Source organism: Pezoporus wallicus, unplaced genomic scaffold (assembly GCF_028554395.1).
Source record: "Pezoporus wallicus isolate ANWC-B61680 ecotype Strahan unplaced genomic scaffold, APGP_CSIRO_Pwel_v1 contig_818, whole genome shotgun sequence".
NCBI lineage: Eukaryota > Metazoa > Chordata > Aves > Psittaciformes > Psittacidae > Pezoporus > Pezoporus wallicus.
The window spans coordinates 6716162-6736523 of record NW_026636248.1 but is presented as its reverse complement, the minus strand read 5'-3'; the positions used below and the strand labels follow the sequence as shown (position 1 = coordinate 6736523).

At 38.3% G+C, this 20362-nt stretch overlaps 1 protein-coding gene across 2 annotated transcripts in view; it reads left to right on the top strand.

Moving 5' to 3' along the window:
* The window catches only part of LOC130593918 (cadherin-6), a 98166-nt gene that overhangs the window by 49019 nt on the left and 28785 nt on the right, over positions 1 to 20362 (top strand). For both annotated transcript variants that reach the window (XM_057399421.1, XM_057399422.1), the window contains exon 2: positions 4403 to 4758. In XM_057399421.1, coding sequence (XP_057255404.1) covers positions 4531 to 4758 — 228 coding nt within the window. In that variant the 5' untranslated portion in view covers positions 4403 to 4530. The remainder of the gene's footprint in view (positions 1 to 4402; positions 4759 to 20362) is intronic.

The following is a 20362-nucleotide window of genomic DNA, read 5'->3' as shown; positions in this document are numbered from 1 at the left end:
CTGTGCCAGTGCCTCACCACACTCACAGTAAAGAATTTTTTCTTAATATCTAATCTAAATCTACCCTATTTCACTTTCAAGCCAACCCCTTGTCCTATCTCTACATGCCCTTGTAAAAAGTCCCTCTCCAGATTTCTTGTAGGCCCCTTTCAAGTGCAGGAAGACTGTTACAAGGTCTCCCCTGAGCCTTCTCTTCAGGCAGAGCAGAGAGGAATGAAGAAAAAATGTTTCCATCTCCTTGCTGATGCCTGTCATGGAAAGCTCTTTGTTAGTCTGGTTTATTTAACCACTAGCTGGGAAGAACGGCACAACCCACAGTGCTGAGTGTCAGCAGAGGTGGAACCTCTTTGGACTTCCTGATGTCAAGAACCAACACCTGGTTCTCTCTGCCAGAAAGGCATCTCCAGGGCAGAGCTCCCAGATTCATATGAGTGGCTCCAATAGATGTGTTTTGTCTTTGATTTATAGTTGAAATAATTTAAATATTTCTCTGCAAGGGTGCAAATTTGCACTGAATTCTGGCATTGGTGGCATTAAGACATTTCCTACGTTAACAAGATGGTAGGGGAGAGGGTGAATAGAAAGTTTGACTATGAATCACCTAAGGGAGATAATTTTGAGGCAAGTTGATATTTATAGTGATTAAGCAATTGTCTAAGGTTTTGATCCTTCAAAGAGGCATGAATATAAACTTTAAATCTGCGACTTGTCATACCAAAGACGGTTCTGTGACTGCAAGTGACATTGCTTTTATGTTAACAATCATCATACCTAAAGTTAGGCTGGGATTTTTTTTAAGCTTGGTTATGCAGATTCCTTCTTCTCCTGTAAAAAGCCCAGATTTGCTATAAATTTGAGCTGACAGAGCTAAGCCACTTGTCTGAGGCTGTTCTACAGTAAAATTGTTTTACACTCTTGACAGCTGATTAACACAGAGAGTTCCCCGACCAGCTGATGGTTGAGAAATGCCATGTTTAAAGAGCCCCTTTTGTCTTATTGCCTGTCTTTGTGCACTGTGAAGAAAACAAAGAAATGTTAGCCCAATCCCAAGGTCACATTAGTTATATTTGCACATCTGTCTGTAAAGAAAATAATATATCCCTGGTGAATGACTTGTTTTCAAAATAAAGGAGATTGCACGAGAAAAACTATTACATTGCAAACTTCCCTGCAGCACGAGACATCAGGCCTGGGCCACAAAATGAGATTTGGGAGCCACAGGAGCTCACTATTCACTAAAAGCTTATCTCAGAGTATAGTGCCCCTGCCCTTTTTATTCACTTACCTGAATTTATCACTGTGACCCGTAAAATAGTTATCAGTACCTATAGGGCAATGATACACTGGACTTCAGTTGGTACTTGCCCAATTGCCTTAATCCAAGGTCTGCAAAGGTGTGTTTCATCTCTTGCCACTCAGAGGGAAGCTGCTGGGCCTTAGCTGCTCTGCTGCTTCATGAAGACTACCGAGAGAAGAAGGATATTATGGGATCATGCCCTTTTTTCAGCATTTTGGACACATCTCTGCAGAAAAGAGTAAAAGGCTGTATTTCACAGCTATGATATCATTCTTGTAAGCTATATTTCAGCATGAGCCACTATAAAACCTCCCCCATGACATCAGAGCTGTGAAATATAGCCAACTTCAAGTGCACAAAATTCCCCCATAGGAATAATTGTTTCCTGGCAATTGGCATTTGAAGGACTGATCCTTTGAAAGGCTGGCACAAATCCTGTCTAGGTACTGCTGCTCGAGGCAGCACTGCTCAGGAAATGTTATGTGCAGGAGCAGAGGTATGGAGCCCCGCTGTGGGGTTTGTCCATAGGGGTAATGGGATGAGCACTGGGGGAGCCTGTCAAGTGATAATCTTCGCTTCCTCATGCCTCAGCAATCCATGCAGACTTCACTAATAGCAAAATAATAGGTTTGCTCATATGCTGCACTCCCTACCTCAGGCCCTGCCTTCGCAGTAAGGCAAGCCACACGCACACAGCCAGAGCTACCATCTCATCTGTCTTTTCACATCTGTGAGCACAGATTACGATGGGTGTGCTGCTACATGGCAGCTTGCCAGGGATGCTGTTGCTGGGGCAATAATTAACTCACCTGGGCAGGCCCCAACCTCCCCACAAAGCATCCTAGCAAGAACACAGAAGTCCTGAGACATAATCTCCTCTTTTATATCAAGTCAGGGAAGATGCCCACCAGATCAGCTCCACTCAGAGCTGGGGTTAGAGTGGTGGATGTTGGCAGAGCCATAAAGGACGATACCCTACACGGGTCAGAAGGGTACAGGAGAAGGGTAAGAGAGACTATGAATGGAGAGAGAGTTAAAGCCGCCTCAGCTCTCCCTTGCCTGGTATCTTAATCTGCCCATGTCCCCCTCTAGCGACCTGCACATTTACTTGCCAGTGCTCCATGAACAGCACTGAAGGCAATTGTTGAACACATTGTGAAGCTTAGTTATGCTGGCGTTTTCTGTTCCTCCTCTGAGGAGGTCTTCTTGTGGTGGGCAGGGGGACTGTTCTTGCTGTTATATCTCTCTGTGTGCATGTTTACATGTATATGTATATAACCTTGTGTGTCTGTGTCTACCCTCAAAACACTCAGAGCCTTATGTGGACACGGCTCCCATGACCTACAGGACACAGTTGTTTTTACCTGCAGACAGTTCACTGGCATTAGTGAGAGCTAACTACAAACCTTCCCTCTTCTCTGGAGGAAACTACACTGCGTCAGAATTAACTGCAACTTTTCCATTCTTCCTCTTAATGATGGAAAACTGACTCCTTACATTTTTACAATATTTTACCTTGTGAAGCAGTAAAATTATTGTTTGAACAGCCCTGTTCCATTACCTACTATTCATCTAAAGGCTAAGAAAATTATTTACTAAAAGGAAATGTAAGAGACTTGATCTTCTATTATACAATTACAATGACGACTAGGAGAGTGGCTAACCCGAGGCATTGCAAATGCTTTAACTCCATCAGTGTAGCTCAAAGGTTAAATTCTGCCTGATTCACATCTTTAAAAAAAAACAAACACACATCGGGAAAAAATTGGCCTTTGCTATAGATTATGATCCAAGTAGTGTTGCATGAAAACACAGAATAAAACAAATTAAAAAAATCTATTTTCAATTTGACTGTCATTCCACAGTCTTAGTTTACAAATATTGAGAGTTGCTCCATTGAAGTTTGTGAATGATTCATTGGGCTTTGATCAGAATATTGAAAAAAATAACTTTTTCAAAGAGCATTTGTGTGAAACTAAAGAAAAATTAATTAAATGATACTTCTCTAAGAGTATGGATCTGTTCAGACTAAAAATTTAACAAAGTATTTATGAAAAATATATGTGGTGGAATGTTTCTGTCAAGTAATTCTGTTCTCTTCACATTATAAAATGTTCCAAAGCTCGTTTATTAGGCATTTTGCAGGACTGGTTACATGAGACAGACAATATAATTTCTTATTCCTGAAAAGAAGCTTTCAAATTTAAAAAAAAAAAAAAACCAGAACTGTCTGCACTGTACCCTGGTACTATATGTGTAGCTTTTTTTTTGTGTGTGTGTGTGTGATAAAAATCATGCAATCTTCAGAGATAAGGATAATTTTCATAATTATTTTGTAGGTGCACAGATACTTAGTATTAATAATAGTAGAAAGTAGTAGCTAGTAAGAGCCCACAGGTAAAGATGAACTAGCAGATTTATTTTTTTTTAGAAGATATTAATGAAAGTATTAACATATAAAGTTATGCATTTAAAGATCTAAAACTCAGTACAAAATTCAGTAGGTAACTGAGAAAACCAGAATGTCCACTTCCTATGCAGTATCAAACAGGATAGTATGTGGGAGATATTAACAAATATGCACATTTAATTCACTTATCTGTTTGCCTGACCCTTCTTAAATGAATTCAAAGGGACAACTCCTTGAATGTGAAGGAAAAATCCTGGAGTTACCTAAGTTCAGGCTCTTCAGCCCATAACAGAACAACAGAATGCCTCCTGGGAAGACAGTGAGCAGTCTTGCTAGCTCTTCTTCCATGTAAGGAGGTAACCTCATTGAGATCACCAATCAGAAACTAATCAGTTATATCCCAAAGCTCAAGCAGCAAAAAGATAAATGCCTGGTTTGCCTTAGTTGATTAATAGAATTAAATAAAGAGAAAAAAACAACCCAACAAAAAAACAAAACCACAAACATTGTGACTCCTTCCTACTCAGTATAAATTCACTCAGATTATTTGAAGGAATGCTTGCAACATTTTGAACCAGAAACAGCTCAGCTTTTCAGCAATCACTGTTACTATTCTACTTCTTTTTACTTATTTGCTGTAGTGATGAATATTAAGTACCTTTGAAAATGGTCAAAAAAGTTATTTTTCTTTTCAGAGATCCTTTGAGACTGCAAAGACTATTTAAAGAAGGAAGACAGCATGAGATTGGATTCAGTGCAGTAAAGTAGGTTAATCTGAGGACAAGACAAAACCCCATTATTTAGACCTTCTTGTGTTGCCGTGATGAGAACTTATCATTGCTTCTGGCTGCTGTTTTGGGCTGGTCAGCCCCACCAAACTTTCTTAACTCCGCTATCCCAAAGGACTAATGGCTTTCCAGAAAAGGGAAAAGTTTTGGTGTTGTCTGGAAACAGCAGGCAAGATATCCGTCGTTCCAAAAGAAGCTGGATGTGGAATCAGTTCTTTTTATTGGAGGAATACACAGGAACGGACTACCAGTATGTTGGCAAGGTAAGATTCTTACATATGCATTCTGTATTTTGGTTTTAGAAACACTGGTTACTACACTTCAGCTTCAAATTGTAATCAGCAACAGGAAGTTCCTCATTTAACCAGTAAATCCCATGGCAAATCATGCCCAATTATGTTAAAGATTTTCCTTTTTATTTTCGGCTGGAAATGATGCAGCTTAATTACAGAGTTGTCTAGGCTAGATTTTTAGCTTTAAACTGTAACAAGCATCTTCCCTCATGCTCATTAATTTTGCTGAAGTCAAAGTATATAAACCAGAAAACTTTCTGGTCCAAAATATTTAGGATTAACAGTACACATACTTCGGTGAGGATTCTCCCCAGCAAAAGGCAACCATCTCCCTTTTTATTTCCCACCCTTTCTCATTTTTATTAAGCACACAACAATGCTTGCAGCCATTTTCTGATGAGGTTTTGTGGACTCTCTAACATGACCTTAATACCACAAGCTATGCTATTACAAAGGGTTGAAGCTCACTGTGCATACACACTAAGAAGCAAAAGGCAGCTGAAGATTTCTAAGCTCAAAGCATGCTAACAGTTAGAAAAGGGTCTGTAAAAATAATAATGAAAAAAAAAAAAAAAAGGCACAGCTTAACTATGAGAATATCCACCTCCCTGAGCAGCAGACCCCATGTAGGTAACAACCTTTGTGTGAATCAAAGAGCTAACGCACTTGTGGTAGGTCTAAGGAGAATCTACACTGCCCAAGGTGCCACAGTCTATAGGAGTCCCTCTTGCAGAATGTAGAAATTATGCTATTGATGGTGACATTCAAAGCAGAAACAATAAAGCTTAGTTTTCCAAACTGAAATGGGATTGCATCTAATCTAGTTTGATCTCTCAAGCCTTTTAGCAAAGTCACAGTGGTTTTGATATTTTATCTCCCTCTGCAAGCTTCCGAGCAATCCCATGAGAGATGGTGGCTGCTTTTCTTGCCTGCCAATCAGCCGTCAGTCAAAGTTGGGTGTGACACTCCTTTCCTGCTAAATGGCTGCAAGGTACAATTAGCGTAATACTCATAGAGCTGTGACCAGAATAATCAGCATTCATAAAAGATACAATTGAACTCAGTTTATAGGAAAAAGCTGAAGGCAGAAAGTCCCCAGAGAGCAGAAATAGAGAAGGAAGACAAGAGGGTAAGGAAGCAAGGGGGAGGGAAGAATAAGAAGGAAGAACCAGATAAAACAGAGGTGGAAGGAGAAGAAAATTTACAAAGAGGAATCAAGATAGAGGAAGGAAAAGTGATATCAAATGGGAGTAGGAGATAGGAGTTGGGAGAAAAATGTTACCTAAAGAGAGCACATATGAAAACAGTAGATGAGTGAAATTAAAAAAAATAACCCCAACAGGTAAGAAATATGGGGGGGGGGGGAAGAAAGCAAATTAGAAGACAGCAGTCCTCTACATGCTCTTCTCTTTTACAGTCTGCTGAGGAGGTGGGGGTGGGGGTGTTCAGTGTAATGGTAATCTCTTTCTCCGAAGGTAAAGCATATGGTACTGAGGTAGGTTTTACAGCCTGTCAATTTCACTGTGAATTTTAACATTAAACCTGCTCAGCCCCAAGTCTCTCATTCTCTCTGCTGAAGAGCTAGAGTAGAAGCTACTGCCTTCAGAGGGAGTGATGGGGGAGCAAATATTACCACAAAATGAATTTACTGAGTAAAAAACAGTGTAGTTGAAACAGAAAACCAAGTAAATTTGAATTGGAGGCATTGATAGGAAAAATAATGTGGATGTTATTTTTAAAGGTTGTTCTTCTACCTATTGTACTTCAATACACTTCTTATTATAAGGCATAGAAACAACACTTAACATATAAATGTCATTGATTCTGTTTTCCTGGGGTGTTCACAAGTGGCCTTTCACATGTCTTACAAATGCCAGAACTGCTCACACCCTTGTAATTGAACAATTAGCCAAAAGGCATGGAAGAGCAGCCATTTATTATTAGAGAAAGTTGAGTATTGGTGTGAGTATAACTGATAGAAACAGCTGAATGTCTCCAAATTGAGGTAACCGGGCAATTTAACTGAGCAATTAAACTTGATTGGTGTGGGCAAATGAGGATAATGAACATGTTTCTGAAGCATATTTTTTTCTCAGAGGACTAAATGTTAACCTTGAGTATGAACTGAAAATGGTAAGAACATTCACTTATAGTCTTCTTATATTATAAAGAAATGTGAACAGGAAAATGTTTTAAAACAATAGCAGTATAGGTTTGTAAAGGGGAATTGTGTTTATGTCTTACTGTATAAGCAGTCAGACCTGGATCTTCTGAGTTTTCTTTTGTGCTTACTGGCTAAAGCTTGTGGGAATTAACATCATAATTACATTTAAAAAAATTCCATGTATACTACAAGAAGAAAAATCTTTTACTCATGCTGGTTTTACTTTTGTCTTTTCATTTGTAAACATCTTTATTTCAAACATCAAAATTTGAGATGCAAGAAGTCTGTTGTGAAGGATTTTAATAGCATTATTTCTATGAACTGCCTAGATTACAGTTGTAAAATCCTGTAACCGTTATACTGAAAACCACACTTTTGTATCATAATTTTAGAGAGAAGGGAAAGAAAAGTGGAAGAAAATGGTTTCAGGTTTAAGATAATAGAAAAGGTACTCTCTCTGAAAATATTTCTTAAGGCAGTACTGAAGGCAATACTGAAGCACCACCTGAATCATGGACCAGGGTACTCCTGTGCTCCGTACCCCATATACTCTATAACCAATGAAATCAAATGCTTTCCATCTGTTAGGAGATAATTGTCTAGGCACATGTGAAATAAAATAGCCCTGTGTTTGATACCCATGCGTACTGTCAGCTATTAAAAAGTGCTCCCCAGTTTTGTATGCTACACACTTTACTGTCGGTAAAGTATGCTGCTGTATCACACTGGACAAGAATATGCGGCTGCCAGAAAGAAGCTCTTGTCAGTACAAGGTGATTGTATGCTTTGGCTCTGAAACCAGATTCATCATTTTATTATACAGTTCTTGTATTTCTGAATTTCTCTATATTCATGAAATAAGACCTTTTAGAAAGATAGAAACTCACAACTTGTCTTGGTTAGTCTCAGACATAATAATATAAGGGACTCGTAGAAAAGTTCTAGACTGGAATTATTCATTGCACTGCTGAATAACTTGTGAACTACAGCTATTCATTGAAGTGTGATTGATAGGCACAGTGACATTTTAACCTGAAGATATCTTTTCTTCTGTTTCAAGAATTATGGCACTTGGTAGGGACTCAGTCCCAAAATAAAATAAAATATTACATGAGCATTGAAGTAGAGAAGTGCCCAGCGCTACTACCCTAGCCAAAATCTTCAACATTTGATTTGGGTTTTAAAAGAGTTCTAGTTATGCTTAGTACAATTTTAAAGGGCTGAAGTGAATGCATCTCTAAATCCCAGGTAAATGACAAAATGGCAGTGCAGCTGTACATAGAAATGGATGCTACATTCCCTAGTCTTCAGATATTCCTGGGCAAAAGAGTAAAAAAAAATCTGCCCTACTCCAGGGTTATATTGAAAGTATAGTTGTTATTTGTATGCACTTTGTCTTTGCATGCTGTCCCATTAGCTACATAAAGTCCATGTATTGGCTTCCATCATTGAGTGGTCTTGTGAGTGAGCACAAACCTACAAATCATTGTTATGTAAAGGGATAGGATGCTGCTTTCTTTTAGGCTAAAGAAAAATCTGAACAAGTCTTAAATCTTACTTATTAACTCAGAAACAGCTTCTGGCAGACTGCAGTGGAAAGGAGCAACTTGCTTTCCTGATAACAACAGGCATAACCATGGAACAGTTTTGTCACACTCAGTCTATCTGGCACTAAAAGGAAACTTCCAGACATACTTTTCATTTTTGCAGTCTTATTGATGTTCATATAGTTCAAGCAGTATGCTAGCCTGGAAGCTATCTGATGTTATTACCTGTATAACCTATCATAAATAATCATCGTCTGCTGACAACTCCATTTTTCAAGGAAGATAAAGTCAAAGTCCTGCTGCTGTGTGGCTTGGCAAAACAGAAAGGATACTACATTGCTGTAGGCAAAATCAGAATCCTTTTGTCTGATGCTTAAAGAACTACGGGGAACGATAAATTCCTCTCTGTCAGGAACAGTTTAAGGTACTGTTGATCCTGCTTTGGAGGAGGAGGGGTTGAACTAACTGGTATCACAATATAGTTTCAGTACCGGTTTTCTTTCTTTTACCAAATTTTACTTCTGGCTATAACTATTCTGAAGGCAAGTAGAACTGATCCATGCAGTGTATTTCTCCAGAAGCAATTCATACAAAAGGTAGAATCTCTCCAACCCACTGCAAGCAATAAGATTAAGTCACATACTGAGACACAAATATCTGACTGTGAGTACACACAAGGGGGTATTTAAACAAGAGGTATCATATCTTAATTGAATGACATGACTACTAGCAAGAGAAACCTTCAGTTTCTCTCAGATCTTCAGTATAATAGCATTCTAACCTCATCAAAACTTTTGTTCCCTGCAAAAAAACGAAGATGGGAAGAGTCAAACTAAAATGTTTCTACCCATTTGCACTTTTAACATCTTTTATGTAGTTCTACTGGCAAATGCTTGCTCAGTATTTGTTGTTTTTTTTGTTTTTTTTTTACTTTGTAACCTGCACTGTGATATACACCAAATGCCTTTAGTTTCCTATTCCAAACACAGTGTTTGTTATCTTTGAGGCCTAATATTAAAAGTTCCACTTGTGACTTCCACTTATTCAGGAAGTCTACTCAAAAGAGTTTTCAGTTTGCTTTGACACTCAGAATATCCTTTCTCTAGGGCTAGATTCTGCACTATGCTTCCAGGAGAAATGGCAGCCCAAGAGCCAGGCTTTAAGTCTCTGAATGACCTCCCAGTCCTGAACAATTCCTGGGCTTGAAGGGACTCACAGCAAAACTAAAGACAGCTGTCAGTCATCCCTAGGTTGCCTCAGTCAATCTGAGGGGGGCTGGGTGTTGCAACACCTCCTAGAGTATACACAAGGCACTGGGCTGGACTGAGATTAAAAAAAAAAATAATTAAAAAATCAGAGTTCTTACCCCTTCCTTCTCTTCCCCGTTTAAATGATTAGGTCACCTGCCTCCCGCTTCAATAGGCTGAACACTTATCATTCTCTTAAAAGATAGAACAAATGCTGGGGTGCATCTGCACTTCCTTTATTCCTCGTCCATCAGTCATATTTTATGTTCCACCACTTGACTTTCCCAAGCGCCCTTCATTCCTATATTGTATTGCACACACATACACACACTTGTCTTCTATTCCTCTTTGAAAGATTTGCTGGCGCTGATAGAAGTTCTCTGTACAGTCAGTTGGTCTCTGTGGAATAGAGATAACTGAAATGAGGGACAGTTGAGAGGTTAGAGGCCTAGGATGACAGTCCAGAAACAGCCTGAAGATTTTAAAGTGTTATAGGAGGGCTAAGAAAAGAGATATGAGAAATGGGTGGGATGGGCAAGAATGTTATTCAGAAAATGAAAAAACAGGAAATATAGCATGGTTAATGTTTACTCTCATTGTAATTGTGAACCTACTTGGCATCATCCTTATATCCAAATGTATTACACAATATAAGAGCCTTACAACCATCTGTTTCAAACATACCACATTATGGCACTTACAGTGTAATGGTACATACTTCCTCACCTTCTTCGCATTCTGTCTAGAGAAACAAGCAAATCCTGGGACCCTCAAGACAATATTTCTGTTAATTCTTATTTTTCATTTTTGTGCCCAGAATGAATATTTTTTTAATTTTTTTTTTTTTTTTATAATGCCAATGATCCTCTTGTACCAGTGCTTCATACTGGGCTACTCTTCTCACAGATCATCTTGTTAGCAATCCTCTTGTTAGCAATCCACATGTCTTCCTGAATTGCTTGCTTCTAGGCTTCTAGCTGTAGAAAAACAGCTGAACACATTAATCTTCCTTCCCAAGGACATACTGCAGGTAAAGTTCATGCTTTATTTTGGGATGTTTAGATCACTGGTCTTTGGAGCTGTGATTACATTTTCTTTCTGGTTTGTATAGCACAGTGAAGTCCTCACTATAAAGCTGCAACATCATGAATATAGAACTTGCAGGCTAGCAACAGCTAAAAAAAAATATAAATCCATCTGTCAGGCTCAGGACAAAGAACCATTGTTACTCCACCATTTATTGTTTACAGTTGGCTCACCAAAAATATTAAACCATAAAGCTTAGAGAAATCTCTTTATTAAATGGGACTCCCATTGTCTATGACTTTTTTCTTTCACTGCTGTTTCCCTCACTGCTGAGCATAGGTTCACAGTGGGGCAGCGGCATGTTGAGAGCTGTGGCCAGTGAGTGTAACATTTCAAAACACAAACTGAAAATGTGTTGTGATGTGAATACCTACTGTTGATCTATATGCGCTAATGCAGACTGTGGCTTGCTTTCACCATTAATGGGGTGAAACAAACCTCAGCATGCACTTTCGAGTACTTCAGGATTCAGTGAAGCTTGTAGTTATCATGAAAGTCTGAGGTGGCAGATGAACGAAAGGGAAGAATCACCCTCCGGAAGGAAAGGAGAAAGGAAAAATACTAATCCTTTTCTCTCTTCTAACTTCACATTAAAGAAAAAAAATGGCAAAAAAAAACCCAACAAACTAACAAAAATAAATAAATAAATACAACAAACCTAACAAAAAAAAAACCCAAAACAACAAAGGTTGTTAAGAAATAAAAACACTGAGTGAACTAGGAGTTAAAAACATACATTAAAGGAGAAAGGAAAAAAAGAAATCAGCAAATGTTTATGCTAGAGCTATTGTTCCCACTGTTTTCAGAGTTGTTTATTTTGGAGACATATCATTCAATGAACACTGTGGTCGTTCTATCCCCTTCTTGCATATGCCAGTTCCTACAGAGTGGGATTCCAAAACAGCTCAGCTGGAATGGCCTCTCTGTATAGGAATGTTGTCTATCTGGCACTATTTCTTACTTTGTCTCTTTGAGAAACATTGAGCAGTATTTCACCGTTCGATGTCTATTGGAACAAAGATGGCTTTACTTTCCCATACAGGCTTATATAATGATCATCTTTAGCATGTTTGGCAGCTTTGCCCATACTATATCTTCATGTTGGAAAGCGGTATCAAGTTAAGCCATTATTGTATAACTTCTGTGTTCAGCATCATGTTATTACTAATGGAAGGTTAAATTCTCTCTCAAAGACACAACCAAACAGCACAAGTGCACCTCTGACTCTGTGACATGCTTTCTCCTGCATAGCAGCGCTTGCAATCAAGTTGATCAGGCACTGATTTAAAGGGCATGCAAACTGAGGTGTCAGAGCATTCGTAGTTTCTTTCCGCTCCATGCTCTTTCTGTGGTTTTACACTCTTCAGGCCAGTTGCTTAAAGCAGAATTAATGCTGCTCACAGTTGCGAAAATTCCTCACAAAATGTCCTGTGCACATAAGGAATAACAACTGCCAAGGGGGTTGTGGGCAAAGAGTTAATGCCCTGTAGAGGAAAACTCTTGCATGTATATTCAAGGTAATCTTAAACTGATATAAGCTTGAGCCTTGTGCTACTTCCAAGTAACAAAGCCTGGAGGATATATTGCACTCACCTAATAAACCCATCTCATAAAAATATTTATTATTTTACCTACAGAAAATATTTTAGCAAAAAAATCTGTTTAGGTTGTTTAGACTTATGGGATCCCACTAATTTTGTTTGCTTCAGAGAGGATTCTTTTCTTTCATGAATACAGTGTATGATATAGTTGGGAGAGCGCAGACACAATTATTCTCACTAAGAGTTACAGGCTCTCCAGTCAAAATGAACCCACATTTCTAGGCAGGCAATGCTGGATCTTGAATTACCTGAAACCTAGGACTGAGTATCATTGCTGCCAGATAGAATCACAGAATAATTAAGGCTGTAAGAAACCGCTAGAGGCTACTTGGTCTAACCCCATCCTGAAGTAGGTCCAAGTAGAGCAGGCTGCTCAGGGCAGTGTCTGATCAAGCTTTGTGTATGTCCAAGGATGTGGATTTCACAACTTCTCTGGTCACTTCTCAGTGCTTAACCATCTGTCCTTTCTTTTCTTTTTTCCTCCTAATATTTAATCAGAATTTCCCTCATTGCAACTTGTGTCTATTGCCTCTCATCCTATCATTACCTTCTCTAGCTCTGCCTTTTCTATACACCCTCCCATTAGGTAAGTGTAAAGAACAATAAGCCTTCTCTTTTTAATTCTAAACAAAACTCTTTCCTTCCCCTCTCCTTTTACATCATGTTCCAGCCTCCCCTCACCCTCTCAGTGACCCTTCTGTGAACTCACTGCCCTATGTTAATAGCTTTCTGGCACAGAGGAGAGGCAAAATTAGATGCAGTACTCCAGTAGTATTCTCTCAAACTCTGAATGGAGGATGATCAATTCCCTCAACCAAAAGGCTACAGTTTTGCTAAAACAAAAAAGGTGGCCTTCTTCCAAGCAAGGACGCACTGCTGATTCAGGTTCAATTTCTTGTCTGCTGGTATGCTCAGATACTTCACTGCAAAACTATTTTCTATCCAGCCTGTACTGTTGCAAGGCATTATTCCAGCATAGATGCATGACTTTACATGCTGAACTTCATGAGGTTTCCTTTAGTCCGTTTCTCCAGACTGTTGAGGTCTACCTGTTCAATATTGAGAGCACTTCACCCAAGCAACCTCTATTTGTTATGATTTGCCAAACTTCCGAGGATGCATTCTATCAGTTGAGTCATTAATAAAGACACTAAGCAGCATTGACCCCCAGTATCAACCCTGAGGAGCACTGTTAGTAATCAGCCACAGTGAGACTTCCTACCACAGATCACAATCCTCTGAGCTTAGCTATTCAGCCAATTTTCCACCCACCTTACTGGACATTTTTCCAATCAATATCTCTCTGGTTTGTCTGCCAGGTTACTATGGGAGACTATGTTAAAGGTCTTGCAAAAGTAATACAGTATCCACTGCTCTCTACTTTTCCACCAGTCCCAGCAGGCAATCAGATTAGTTAAGCATGAATTTCCACTACTAAATCCATGTTGGTTGTTCAATGTTAGGTTTTTTCCTTCATGCACCTGGATTGAGCTTCCAAGTAGATTTGCTTTATAACTTTCCCTGGAACTGCAGTATAGCTGGCCAGTGTCTAGTTCCCAGATCCTTCTTCTTGCCCATCTTTAGATAGGTGTGGCTTTCCTTATTTTCAGAATTTATGAACTTTATCCAATGACTATCACTTTTCAGGCATTATCGAAGGGAAAGATTTCATCATTATCCTTAGATGCATCCAGTGTTGTCCTACAGAACTGACTTCCTCCAGTTTACTTAAAAGGCTTCTAATTAATTGGATTTCATCTGCTGTGGATAATGCTTCACCAGAATTTTCTGCTAGGCTTAAGGATCTTTACGGCCTGTGGGCAAATTGCACTTTCATGTCCCTGAGCAGTTCTTCTTTATTCGTGAGTAATGGGTCCAACATAATGCATCCTCTGGTCAACTCATCAATCAGCTGGGTCAAGAAATTGTCATGACATTCTGCAGAAAACTGGGTTGCTTGCACACAGACATATTGCCCTTCCAGCTAAAATCAGAATGATTGAAGTCTCCCACAAATACTATGGCCTGCAATCTGAAGGTTTCCTCCATCTGTCTCAAGAAGGCTTCATGTACTTCATCTCTTTGAGCAGGCAATCTGCAGCAGATGCCTACTTTGATGTCTTATGTTGGTCTGTCCTCATCCACAAGCTCTTGACTAATTTGTCAGCTCTTTCAAAGCTAAGTTCTGTCTACCTGTGCTGATCTTTTGCTAATCCACCTCCTTGTGTTCCTGGACTGGACTTTCTAAAGGGCCTACATCCTTCTGTTGCAGCATTCAAGTCATGTGAGCTATCCCTTTGCATCTTGACTCAGGCACTTTGAGGAATAATCATTTGAAAGAAGGCAGCAGCCTTGGCTAAGTTTTCCCATGAATATATTCTTAGGTATGCAACCTTCCTCAAGAGGGTCCTGTTGAGATTTAACTGTGCAGTTTTTTAGATTGTAGCTGCTGCCTTATACAAATACCTAATTGTATGTTTACACAACACAAATTTTGTTTAGAAACAAAATTGTGGACATGACAACATGGAGATACTTTCCCCAGCTTCTGAACTGTAGAACTATATGATCCAGGCTTACAAATAAATTAAAGACTCAACCAAACCTGTGGATATAGATTAATTTCCTTCTTGTTAAGTCTTACTAATTCTGTTAAATATTCTTAACTTAACTTACATATTCTGTTAAAACTGAACATGGGTGATCTTTGTTTGTCTATATCCTCCCTTCTCCATCCCCCTACTTTCCTGCCTGCCACACACACTGTTGTATAGCATATAAAATTCATACACATATTTCAGGATTTGATTGTCAGCATCAAGTGCTCAGAATATCAAAGGGTCACCTTTGTCAGTAAGCAAAGAATGAGCATTTGCTTTCAAGCGCATCCATCAGGGAGTAGTCAGAAGCTGTTACTTGCTGAAGAAGCCTGATGTTTTATTCAACTATATCCCACTAAAAACATTTCTGGATATTAGGCCAAGGAGGTTTTTTGTTGTTGTTTTGTTTTGTTTTTTCCTAGTTCATCTTTAAGATATATTCTTCTCTACCCCCACAGGAAAATAGAGGTTTTCACAGAATTAAAAATGTATTTGTTCATGTACCTTATTTTAGGTGCTGTATTTCCCTACCATATAATTTTGAGGCATTTTTGAAAGTTCATGAATCCAAAGAAAACACTTTTTCAGTGATGAAAATGTAAGCAACTGTCTCTGGGTAAATTCCCTGAGAAATCAAAAGTAATCAAAGCTGGGCACATAATACAGACTGATTTCACTAACCATGTGCATCATGCAATTTCGAGATTAAGGGATATATACTAAAATAAATTATTAATTATAGAAGTGCATGTTTGTTGAATGTACTCTTTTCTGAAAAAAAAATGTTTTCTCCTAATCTCAGTTGAATACCTGCTGTCATCTACTGATGGGTGAGTTCCCTTTATGGATGAGTAATGCAGTAGAAGACAGAAGTCTCATTATAGTCAGCTGAAGACCTTCAAAATAAATAAAAAATATTTATATCAAACCCACAAAAGTATTCTGCCATAAAATTGCTGGGTCCACAAAAAAACTCATATGATTTTTTTTTCCCTGTATAATTTATAAAAGATGAGACATACATGTGGGCCTTTTGGAGCAATTAGTATCTTTTCTTCTAAAAAAAAAGAAAATGAGATATAGTTTATATATGAATTAGTGAGCTTAAAAAGTAGAGGTACATTAACTATGCTGTAGGTAGATTTTCCTGTGTACATACCTGTCTTACATATATACAAGGATATCAAGATACTGGAACTATTTCGCTCTGACTTTGGAAAAAAGCTATAATGAAAGTTAGTGCTCTTGAGTTGCTTACACAATTCACACTGAAAAATGGGGCTTTAGAGTAGAGAGTTCCCTGAGAAGCATGCGTCCCTTTAGGGATTCATAGTTTTCCAGTTGAAAATAATTATAAATTAAGCACTTAATTTTCCTTAACTCCACTGATTACTCACTAAGAACAAAAGCACATACATTCCTTTTCATTTTACCAGAAAGTCTTAAGATACCTCAGAACGTTATTTGAGCTAATACAGTCAGCCCTAGAGGGAAGAAACTCCCCATCTACCTTATCCCTTAGCTAACCTGTGGTGACAGTAACCTTCAGCTTGTGGATAGTAATAAAAACCTGAGAGCAATTAGATTTTCTAGCACTGCAGCTGGTTTAGGAGTAGCTCCCCCCCAACCCCCGGTCTCCCTCTCCGCCTCTAAATCCAGCAGGCTGTGGCAATGCCGCAGTATTGCTAATCTTTACTCCAGTTAAACAATCCTCAGTCTTTCCACAAACTAACAGAACAAATTACACCCAAGGCTCTCAAATCATGTTATAATCATTTTGTACAGAACTGGATGTTGTTAACAACTCACATTTTACTGCAGGGAGAATGTAGAAGCATCACATAGTGATCTGTCTAAGATCAGACAGGAAGACTGTGACAGAGACAATATTAAAACCTGCCAGTCCTGCATTTGTGGCTACAAGCCTATCTTTCCCTTGCATATCCCTCCTTTTGTCAAAGACACACTTCACTCCTCATTAGTCTTTTTTTTCAGACCAAGAAAATCATCAGTAATGACTCCTCAGATTTTCCCATTTAGCCTTTAAGACTCACACTTGAATCCATTGACTGCCTATTCAGTTATAGTGGTAAATCTGCAGTGATGAGAGAGTCTGTCTCCTAAAACAAAATTACTTGTACAGCTCTTTATGGCTTTCAAGAATTCAAAGGCCTGAATTTTCATTCTTGATCACTGAAATGTATACACTAGCTAAGACAATAATTTTTAATCTCTCCTAATCTTCTGCTCAGCTATTCATGTAAGTTTTCGCAGTACCTGAGCTCAGGTATGACAAGTCTTGGGGTGGCTATGTCCCTTATGCTTTTTAGTGAGTAAATGCTAATGCCTCAACTAAAAGCAGTCCTCATGGTTACCAGGTACTGTTGCTACCATAGTTTAAAACCACTGATAAAAAGTGTTGATGATGGTCAGTATGACAAGTGCCAGATGCTAAAATAGATGGACCAAAAAGCACTCAAAAAACAGATTTTTTAAACTGTCTTGGCCTTTCCTAAGAGAACGACCAGATGTCCAGGCTTTTGTGAGGGTAATTGCAGAAGTCTGTACAATGCTCTTTTGTTACCATCACTACTGTTTAGCTGGATAGGGCTCTTTGATCTTTCAGACAGACATAATGAAACCAAACTGCTGTAAGTAAAACTGGGAAAATTCCATTTACAACCAAGGATTTTTTTTTCTTTTCTTTTTTTTTGAGAGGTAAGTTATTACTTAGAGCCAGAATTGTTTTGATTTCCTTAGAGTCTAAAATGAAGACTGTCTTTCTTACTGTTATACAGGAATTCAAAGAAAAACAAGAAGTTTGATGAAAGAATATGAAATTCAAGGGCCCGCATGTATAGAGATCAGACTTGACAGCACGGTCTCTTGTAACTTCTAAATTAAAGACCTGTTTATCTTTGTAAGGGCAAACTTTGTAAATTCCTACAGTAATTGTGCTTAGAGATAATAGGAGGAGGAACAAATAAAACTGCATTAGCACAGAAGAGATGAGCAGCACTTAGCTTGAGAGAACATGGAGGCACCTTCACCCAGTCTGCAGATTTGCTATATATTCATTAAGATCTGATAACAAGCTGCTCCTAGAGAGAAGGGCCAATAGAATAACGGGCCTTTCTAGTCAGATATACTGCAGTGCAGGACCAAAGCTCTTATTCATTGTCCCTGTTTAATCACAGTGAAGAGCAGCAGCAGTTGGGGAACTCAAGAGGGAAAAGAGTTGATAGGCTGTAGGCTATGTTGAAACGATTGACACTTTCCAATTGATTTTTTTGCAGAGCTGATTAGCTGTGGCTGTATGTTTGCACTTCAGGTTAGAAAACCCATTTGTGATTTTGAAGGGTGTGTAATAAAGGTGTGAGTCACCGACGTATGGGTGCTTATTCTTAGCTTCATACATTTAAAATAGAACAACAGGTTCCTGACTACTGTTTAGACAGCCTATTCCATAAACCAAGGATCACAACATCAACCAGGCTGTTGTTGCTGTCTATCTCAAGCCATGTTGCCTCACATAATGGCCCTCACAAAAAAGAGAATAAAAAGAGCCTTCCAGTCTGCCTGGAGGGTGTCAGCCTGAAGGTTCCAAAGGGAAAGCATTTTGCCTCTTGTCTAAAGGCAAATTCTTATTCCATTGCCCTTTATACTCTACTTCTTACTCCTCTTTTTTTTTTTTTTCTGACTCCAGCACACTAGATTCTGATTATTGTGCATTTCACATGCTCTGTTTGTTTGGTTTTAAATCAGATACCATTACCATTTATTCTCAGATTACCTTTTGAGTACCTGGTTACTTCTGAATCTTAAAATATGCTTATTTCCTTTTAGTCCATTCATTTTCTGAAGTTGGTCAGCAGCACAAAACTCTTCTTAGCTTCTATTCGTGTCATTCATTTACAGGGAATAAATTGGCACTGCTACTTTTGAGAATGAATGAGAAAGTTTTCTGCCATTTTGATGCTCTCCAGAAAGAGACAGAACATCACCCTACTGTTTTTTTCTTTTCTTTTTTTCTTTTTTTTTTTTTTTAATTTCTCATGTAGTTCTTGATAACAAGACATTCTCTTTTGCAGGTGATACTGTTGTTGCTGAACAGTTCTATCTGACATCTAGGTTTTTTTCCCATTTTCAGTGGGTGCAATTTTAGCATTCTTTTTCTCCTTAAATCTCACTACTTGCTTTTTTGTCTAAAAACCTTAGGGTTAGAGCTAAAAAACAGTGCTTAAGTTAAAGGTGGCCTTTGTGGAGTATTACTGTTTTACCCTTTGCTTGTTATACATTGAGATAACTATCTTAATAAAACATTTGATTTATGTTTTAATAGACCATCTATCAGATTCCTATATCCTTTACAAGGTTTTTTTTATTAATTGTTATTTCATTTTTCACTGAGTTTTTCCTGTAATGTACCTGATTCCATACAATCAGGGATGATACAGTTTTCTTAAACAAAGTAGCTTGCAGTTATGGACTTTTTATAAATCACAATCTGTAATGTAATATTATATTAATAAGCTTCCACACCTGAAGTACCAGGATTTAAAGTATTTCTGGTTCTGCTATGCAAACTTTTATAGACCAAAAAAGCACAATAAAAATAGGACATATTATGTTTTCTAGTAGCTCCAAAGAAACCAATACCCAAAATGTATCAATCTGCTATAACCTCAGTAATTCTTCAGTGCTCTATTTCTTTAATTTTTTACAGATTCAGTGTTTGCATTCTTGACATCAGTACTGAATTTTACCTTTTATAGATGACCAGAATATCCTACTGGGAAAAAAGGGTGATCTTATGACTGAAGGAATAAACACAGGAAGAAAAATGCAATATTCATGAAATAAGAGTTACTAAAACAAAAAAAAAAAAAAAATCTAGTACACGTTGAGTAGTCATAAATTAGAAATAGCAGGAGAAGTAGAAAAACCTGAGAGGTTTAGACAGGAAGAAGCTAGTTTGATACGGCAATGAAAATGGCAAATGTTTGTACTCAGTTCTAATTGAGATAGGAGAATATTAACATCATTATATATTAACAAGGACCTGTGTCCATTCATACAAAAGGAAGGCCAGTTGAAATGCCGCAATTATAGAAAAATGACTAGCGTCATCAGCCCTTCATAGCTGGCCTCTTCTTCACTGGCTCTTTGGAATCCACTTGACGTGAAAACAGGTGAGTGGGCTTGTAAACGGGATTCCATCTGAGGACTCAGAAGTTCCTATTTTACAAGCAAAGACTGCATACAGGCTGGTAGCCCAGCAAAGAGAAAGAAAAGCATATGAATTATTATCTTTAAATGCTGGATGAGG